General features: G+C 37.9%; 1 protein-coding gene across 2 annotated transcripts in view; it reads right to left on the bottom strand.

Moving 5' to 3' along the window:
- Positions 1 to 3,316: 3,316 nt before the first annotated feature.
- HAO1 (hydroxyacid oxidase 1) overlaps positions 3,317 to 8,724 on the bottom strand; it is a 67,939-nt gene continuing 62,531 nt past the window's right edge. Inside the window, exons 6-8 of one of the 2 annotated variants that reach the window (XM_062203880.1) lie at positions 6,049 to 6,207; positions 5,865 to 5,934; positions 3,317 to 3,978 (exon numbers count right to left, since the gene is read on the bottom strand). In XM_062203880.1, the coding sequence (XP_062059864.1) occupies positions 3,908 to 3,978; positions 5,865 to 5,934; positions 6,049 to 6,207 (300 nt within the window). In that variant the 3' untranslated portion in view covers positions 3,317 to 3,907. The remainder of the gene's footprint in view (positions 3,979 to 5,864; positions 5,935 to 6,048; positions 6,208 to 8,724) is intronic. The other variant, XM_062203881.1, reaches the window with a different exon arrangement.

Below are 8,724 nucleotides of genomic sequence, written 5' to 3'. Positions count from 1 at the left end.
CGCTAAGAAGCATCAATACCATTTAATTTATTCCTACAGGCCTGGGAACCTGGGCTCTTCAAGCCTCATGGGGAGGAGGAAGTTTATTTCACACCCACATTCTTCTAGAATATAAGCAAGCTTAAACAAAGGAGATTCTAACAATGTTTGTGAAAGGCAACCATCACTGCCACAGGTCTACAGAGTGCTTCTACGTAAGGGCCTTGAGGAAAACATCTGCAAGGACAAGATGCTACAGGGGCTGAGAACTTGCGGCTCATGGGCCATATCCATGTTGAACATGACCACACTCAATGTTCAAAATGTCAAATATTTGCCAACATTGAAGATTTCTAATAAAAATCTAGATGTCTAGCTTTTCTTGAAAAATCATAAAGGAAGATGGAAATTATTTTTTCATAAAAACCGATTATTTTCTGCTTCCAGCAAAATAATTAGAAATAGCCCAAAAATGCAAGCAATAGCAGAAGGGATAGATAAACTATGATATATTCCTAAATTGGATCACTACAGAGCTACTGATATGCTCAATAACATGAGGGCTTTCACATATGTTGAATAAAAGAAACCAAACACTAAGGCATATACTATAAGGTTCCATCTATACAAAGTTCACAGCAGTCAAACCCAATTCCTGGCAACTTAAGTCAGCATAGGTTTACTTGTGGTGGAAAATGATGGAAATTTTCTGTATATTGATCTCAGTAGTAGTCACATAGTGTATATGTATAATTTATCCACACTTAGATTTGAGAGCTTTATACGCCCAAATTATGCAATTTGTATTATAGAAAGAAATAAAATTTGACAAACTGCATCAAATAGCTAAGGAGCAGCTAGCATTTTTAGGTGGAACATGGCCTCTACCTCTAACTTACACCCAGCACCTGGTTCCATCTGCTGGTTGAGTTAGAATCTGTAGGTGCATAACCCAACAGTCTGTTCTACCAAGCCTAACAGGTGATTCTGACACACACTAAAGCCTGACAAACTTTGTTGTTGTGTATACATTAAATAGCATGCTAGAAAAGCAGACAGCCTGTATTAAACCATCCATTTCCTAATATTCTCTTCTATAATATATTTTAAGAAACTCTGCAACAGAAAAGAATTTGGCTGCCACAATGAGTTTTTATAAAATATGAAATAACAAAACTCCATGAAAGGGATGTGCAACCAATACATCCTATTTTTGTTTCAACTATCAGATTCCTTTAGTTTTAATCTTGTTACAGCTAGATCCTAATCACTCTTACAAAAAGAAGAAGGAAGAGGAGGAGGAAGAGAAGGAGGAGGAAAAGGAGGAGAAAGGGGAGGGGGAGGAGAAGAGGAGGAAGGGGAAGGGGAGAGGGAGGGGAGGGGGGAGAGGAGGAGAAGGAGAAAAAGGAGGAGGAGAGGGAGAGGGAGGGGAGGGGGGTAGAGGAGGGGGAGAGGGAGGGGGAGGAAGAGGAAAAGGAGAAGAAGAAGAAATATTTACATTATTGATTATGGAAAATTATCAGATATAAAGCATTCAAATATATTCTAACTCTAAAGAAATAAGTGGAAATCTACATTCAGCAAGGTAGTATGGCTGTGGGATCATAAAAAAATAATGAGAAATCAACAAAGTGATTCCAGTAATTCACATTCTCACTATGACTGGCATAAAACATCATTTGCGAACTTCCATTTTCTAGGAGGTTATCACTATTTTAGCAAGCCAACAACCAAACACATACCATGCATTATTTAGCCAAAATAGACTTTTTTAAGTTCCCAGACCAAGTTGCTCAATTCAGGTCTCCCACATGGGTGACAGAGACCCAATTACTTGAGCACCCCTTGAGCCTCCCAGGGTGCATATTAGCAGGGAGCAGGAGTCAGAGGCAGAGCCTGGACTCAAACTCAGACATTTTAATATGGGATGCAAACATTCCAAGCAGTGTTTTACCTGCTGTGCAAAATGCCCACCCCCAAAACCCAAAATAGACATTCTGTGCCAGCAGCTAATGCATTTCTGAATCAGTTGAGAGAATCAAGGAGTAGTTTAATATATATATATATTCATTAATGTTCATTGAAAAAATATTTTATATGACAATAATATACCTTCTTTGCATTTGTATAAAAAGAGGTAACTATTTCTTTTCATCAGATTAGGTGTTCTTTTATTTATCATTCTTTTGTATAATTTCAGAAAGAAAATCTATGTTTATACTCATGTTAGTGTTTAGAAATGTCCTGGCATTGAGGGAGACAAAAAGCATAAAAATAATGAAACAAAACTAATAATAAAGATAATTAAAAATGAATCTTAATGAAGAATGGGGTGGGAGAGGGAGTAGGAGATGGGATGGTTTGCAGGTGGGAGGGTGGCTATAGGAATAAAACCGCTATAATCCAAAAGTTGTACTTTCAAAATTTATATTTATTAAATAAAAGTTTTTAAAAATAAAAAAATAAAAATCACGTTACAAAAGCAAAAGAAAGCACTTTATAATAACAATAGTTAAGGGAGTTATTACTTCAAATGTTTCATTTGATAACTCACCATGGTTGAGCAACCAGGGAGATGGTAAGAAATCAGCTACAAGAATCACTTTGGCTACAGTACACCTCTGATGTATCCAGTGCTTGGCTTTAGGAATAGATCTAGAAGCTGATGAACAGGGCTTCCTGGGCATGTCACAAGTGCAGGAGGCAGACGTCGATATTTAGATGGGGTTCCCATGCTTGAGGCTTGATGATCTGTGGTTGTGGACTTAAAATTCTTGATCTGTGAATTTGTATTTTAGAAATGTAGTTCCATGAGACAATGTAGTTCTGGGGGCTTGGAGCCTGCGTTACCCATTGTCCCTTCTCCTGTCACCTCGTGTCCCAGCATGGGGTCTTGTCTGCTGGCTCATAGGCTGCAGTGTTCATTACCTTCCATCCCATGCATGAGCACAGAAAGGATGAAGGAAAATTTCAAGGCAGGATCCCCAGCACCTGAAAGGGCAAACTCTAGGCCCATGGGTGTGTCCATGATACGGAAGAATTACATTAAATGGCAAACAAAACACACCATGACAGATTAAGAGAAAAGCTGTGGAAGAAAAGGAGAAAAGCTTTTTTTTTTTTTTTCTTGTTTTTTGAACAAGAGGCCCTTGTGGTCCTCACAAATAATTTATCTGGCTCTGTATGTGACTGTAAGTGGGAAAGAAGCACAAGAATAAAGAAGAAAGGCTACAAGGTATAGGAGAATTAAAAGGATATACTCAAGGGGAATAGGAGGCAATTCAGGTTTGGAAATTAAAATGGTAGAATCCATACTGCTACAAACAGGACAGATGTATTCTTTTTTAAAAATGCTTTATTTCTTTCAGACACTAAACATGTGATTGGAGTCTACATTGAAAGGAGTAGCATTGCTCAAGGTGTTAAAAAAGTATCTTAGAAAATCACAAATTACTACAACCCATGCCAATTCTATCCAAAATTCCTATATTTGTAGGCATTTCTAACATTTTGAGCCCAAGCTGCAATTAAAGAATCACTGTTTTAACACAATGCAGGTAACAAACAGTGAAATCATTATCTTTACCTAAGTGTTCACTACTTTTAATTTTACCAAAGAATATCTTTTGTTTTCCAGCACCTCAGCCTGCCAGAGGATGACGTTGTCTAAACACATTTCCAATGTTTTCTTTTTAACAGTTAATATATTTCCAGGATGCAAATCCATTTCTTTCTAAAAGGTTCCTAGGACACCCATTGAATAGTCAAAAGCAATGAACTAAAAGGGATTGCTATTTTGTTGGAGAAGAACGACACCCTTTGTATCGAAGAGGGGAATTATAGACTGTGGTCACCGTCTGCACAGTGTGTCTTTGTCAAGTAATACACGCTGAAAAAAAGAATACAGATGGGAAAATATTGTGCAGTGTCAGATCTTGGAAACAGCCAAAGGATTTTTCCTCACCAATGTCTTGTCAATGACTTGCACATTCTGGCACCCTGAAAAAATAATGCATACATTTAATATGAAATGAATGCAATAATAATCAGGCAGGTAATCGTTTTCCCAAGGAATGTAAAACTTGACAAATGTAAGGTTTATGATTCAAGGTAGGCTTGCCAAATCTTATGTGGCATGAGACCATTTTTATTACCTAAACAGTCCTTAACACAAAATGACTGGCACATATTTTTATTAACACAAAGAGTATATTCTTTCTGCCACATTTAATAGAGAGCCAGTGACTGAAAGCTCTCTTTTAGGATATGTCTGTAGCCAATTAAAATGCATTGGGAGGATTCACAGAATGGCATTCTTCTCAACGAAGCCCTGCCTGCACATGCTCTGCACAGTAAAGTAGACCATTTATCTCAGGAGTTCCATCGATGTGGATCATCTCCATCATGTAGACCTCAGAAAATCAACCCTCTCTACCTTCACAAATGGGGTGGTTGATAATTAACTCAAGGCCATTCTTTGCATCTAGAGGTTTATCCTGAGTCGCATTCAAAAATAGTCACTAGTAACTGTGACATTCATTCTTTCAACAAATATTTACTGTTTACATGCCAGATACTGCTCTAGACTCTGGAAATACTGCCATGAAGATAACAAAGATCCCTGCCATGTGTTTTTTTCCATTCTAGAGTGGAAGGTGAGATTATATAATGCTTACAATTTTAAAAATAAATTATATGACAGATGATATGTAAAGGATGACAGGTGCTATGGATAAACAATAACAAAAACATGGATGTAAAAAGCAGTTGAATGGATGAGTAGAGGATGGATTGCTATTCTAAACAGTGTAGTCATTATGAACCATTTTGAGAAAGTGCAATTTACATGAACTTTTGAAGGGCATGAAGAAGTTATTCATGCAGAAGTCTGGGGGGAAGAATATCCACACAGAGGGAACGGCCAATTCAAAAGCTTAAGGCTCAAACACAGCTGACAGTCAAGCAACATCAGAATGGAAAATGTGACCAGGTAGAATAAGAAAGGGTGACAGTAGTAGGAGTAGTGATTAGAAAGGTAACAGTGGTCAAACCACATAAGGCCTTGGGAACCATTTTAAGGGCTTTCTCATTTACTTGAGTAAACCAAGAGCCATTAGAAGGTTTAGATGGGAAGAGTAACAGAATCCAAATTAATATTTAAAAGGAGCATTCTGGCTGTCATTGTCAGAATAGAGAGAGGAAGTAAGCAAGGATGGGGAGGAAGATCCTTAGTATCCAATGGAAGGGAAATGATGATGGCAAGTGACTGCAGTTTCTGAGATAAGGGGAGATGAATACAGCCACTGTGGTGGGAGTGCAGGTAGTAAGTGGTGTCAGGTTCTGACTGTAAGTTTGAAGAAAGAATTCCTGTGAAAGTGAGGGTCTAAGAGGAAAAGGAGAGTCAAAAACAACTCAAGATTTTTGTCTGAGCAACTGAGACCAAAGTATTAACAAGAACTGAAATTGGAGAGCGTGCAGATGGAGCAGATTTAACAGAGAAAGTCAAGAGCTATGTTTTAGACAGGTATAGTTTCAGTTGTCACTTAGACATCCAAGTAGAGGTGTTGACTAGCCAGTTAGATTTATGTGCTTTAAGATGAGAAAGTAAACGATGTAGCATCCTCCATTAATGTACTTACAGTCACCAAAATATTCCTAATAAGGTGTCAAAGGTAGAAGCTAAATGACTTCTATAGACAATGCACACTATATAATGCCTCAGTTCAAAGAGTGCTCAGCACTGGAACTATAAATAAGAAGTCAACAGCAAATTTAGTATGCCCCGAATCAATCCATCTTCTTGTCCTCAGTGCTTTCTCTTCACCAAGCCTGGCTTTAAGACCACAGATGAAAAGAGCCTTCTATGTTAGAAGGATGAACCTTACCACTCAGAGCCATAGCCAACCGGAATTCTTCCCTTAGTATCTCAAGGACATCTTGGACACCTTTCTCCCCCTAGGCAAGTGAAAAGGGAAGAACTACTGGGTAAGCCAATATCACTAATTTCATGCATTTACTTCACTGCTGAATCATCCTGTATGTGTGTGTATCTATATATATTCCAATTACCTGGAAAGCCAATCCCCATATGATTGGTCTCCCCACAAACACAGCCTTGGCACCCAGGGCCAGAGCTTTCAGAACATCAGTGCCTTTTCTCACACCTCCATCCAGGAAGACTTCTACCTTCCCTTCCACGGCCTCCACAATTTCTGGCAAAACATCAATCTGTGGAGAGAAGAGGTCAGTGAGGTAACACTGGATTGTTGCTGGATTGTTACTCAGCTGCCTCCAAAGACCACTGATTCATTCAACCAGGGCTTATAGTAAAAGAAGATAAGTAGATTTGGGGTTTCAATAAAATCACTTCTTTGTGGAAGAATAAAGGAGCTAATTATTAAAAATGCAATAACTAAACTTGGAATCAAGTATTTTATTTTCTTTGAAAGCCAAATGTTGTATTTTTTTCTTATAGTCAAATGCAAAGGTCACAATCAAAAATATTATGAACATTATTTTGAAATACATGATTTTTTATAAAATCTTGTAAAATATGTGAAAGTAAATTAACTATCTTGGTATAAAATATTCTTAACATTATTTACTCATGTCAAACCAATTGTTGCAATTCATACTTAGTTGCTAATATAAACAATGGGGTATTAAAAATGTGAATACAGGGGCTGGCACTGTGGCACAGTGGGTTAAAGCCCTGGCCTAAGTGCCAGCATCCCACATGGGCACCAGTTCTAGTCCAGGCTGCTCCTCTTCCAATCCAGCTCTCTGCTATGGCCTGGGAAAACAGTAGATGACCCAAGTCCTTGGGCCCCTGCATCCAGGTGGGAGACCCAGAAGAAGCTCCTGGCTCCTGGCTTCAGATCTGCACAGCTCTGGCCATTGTGGCCATCTAGGGAGTGAACCAGCAGATGGAAGACCTCTCTCTTTGTCTCTACCTCTCTCTGTAACTCTCTTTCAAATAAATAATATAAATCTTTTTAAAAAATGTAAATATAGCTAATAATGAAATAACTGATTTCCTGATCCAATATATTTTGTATTCTATCATATGTTAGAGAACTCTGAGAAATACTTGTCTTGCTTTTGAAGGAATATGACTGCATGTATCTTTAAAGTCCTGTCAAAAAAAAAAAAGTCCTTGACAGGACTTTAAAGTGGTGGGCTTAGATGGGCACAAGAGAATCCAAGATCAAAATAGAGGTTGATTTTCACTATTCTTGATTCTTCACACCTCTTTGATTCTACTCCCTTTCCAAGGCAGCTTCACAGTTTTCCCATTAAAAGAACCAGAATGCATTTGCCTACTCCTTGACTTTGGCCTTAGATGTGCCAATAACATGTGAGCAGGGATTACAGAGGGCCATTTCTGGGCATAAGGCTTTAGAAACTTTATATATTTCTGCTTATCTTTGCTATCTTTGGCATTTCCCATGAGCAGAGCATCCCACAGATAAGGATTCCCCTCAGATTGTGCCATAGGATAAATATCCAGGAAGCAATGTCCAGCTAGATTTGCAACTTATAGCACAGTCACCTAACTAGTACCAACCCTTGACAAGTAGACTCCTGTTAACATAATGTGTGAAGGGAAAATAAGACAGTTGATTTTGATCACTGAGTTTGGGATTTTCGTTTTCTAGCATCATGTGGCAGTAGCTAATACAATTGGTTAACATTACACAAATCTTTGCATTTGAGAATAGAAATGATTGTTTTAGGCCAAAATCCATAGAAATTATCCAAAATCAGCCCTAAATGTTTAAATCTAAAATTAGGTCCATGCCTCATTAAAAATGCATTCTATAGAAGCTACCATATGGTCAAGTGCAGTTTTTCCAGGAATAATTGTACTAAAGTAACTCAAAAGCTTTCCCAATTCTCTAAAATTTTAGAGGTCAAACTTAAACAGAATTTTATGTAAAAAGCCTGAAAACCAAACACAGCCACAGATTTAGAGGAAGTGAAGGCAAGACTTGGCATGTGGCCCCTAAATGTTTGGCAGGTGATATGATTTTCCTCTTTTCCTTTTGGCTTTTCTGCCTTGCCAAACATGCTTTGGATCCATTTACATATGTCCCTTTACCTATACATAGTCCTCCTTTTACATTCAGGCAAGTTACATCAACATATAAATGCTACAATTTCTAAGCGATGAGGCAAACCATAATTAAGCATATTTCCCTATTTGAAACCAGAACCGAAGAAAAATATTAGCTAGCTTGGGTTCAATACAATTTTCAAAGTAAGAAATCAAGCAGGTTTAGGTTATTTCCAAAATCTAATCTGACCTAAAGGTAGACTAATAAGGATACTTAAAATGTGAATCTTGGATTTTAAACAGCCCAGATTGGCTTTTCATGGGTCTGTGAATGAGAATGTTCTATCCATTGAACACTCTAGCCGCCTCTATTCTTTCAGTAGTTGCAGTTTTATGAAATGTGCATTATAGAAAATAATACTGGACAAAACACACCAAAGAAACTCATGGTATGGATGCTACACATCTCTGAGAACATTCATTTTAGCTGTTCTTTCCTTACCACTTCTTTAGACAACTAAGTGTGGGATTAACTGCACTGGAGTTAATCTCCAGGAAAATAAGGTAGGATCCATATCTACTGTTGTTCACTCATCCTTCTCTTCACTAATTTACCAAGCACTTGGTTGAGAACTATGAAAGTATCTCATAGCACACAGGGATCTGACTCACAAAGACAATCTTCTTTC

Source organism: Lepus europaeus, chromosome 10 (assembly GCF_033115175.1).
Source record: "Lepus europaeus isolate LE1 chromosome 10, mLepTim1.pri, whole genome shotgun sequence".
Classification (NCBI taxonomy): domain Eukaryota; kingdom Metazoa; phylum Chordata; class Mammalia; order Lagomorpha; family Leporidae; genus Lepus; species Lepus europaeus.
This window is presented reverse-complemented; position numbering and strand designations above follow the sequence as displayed.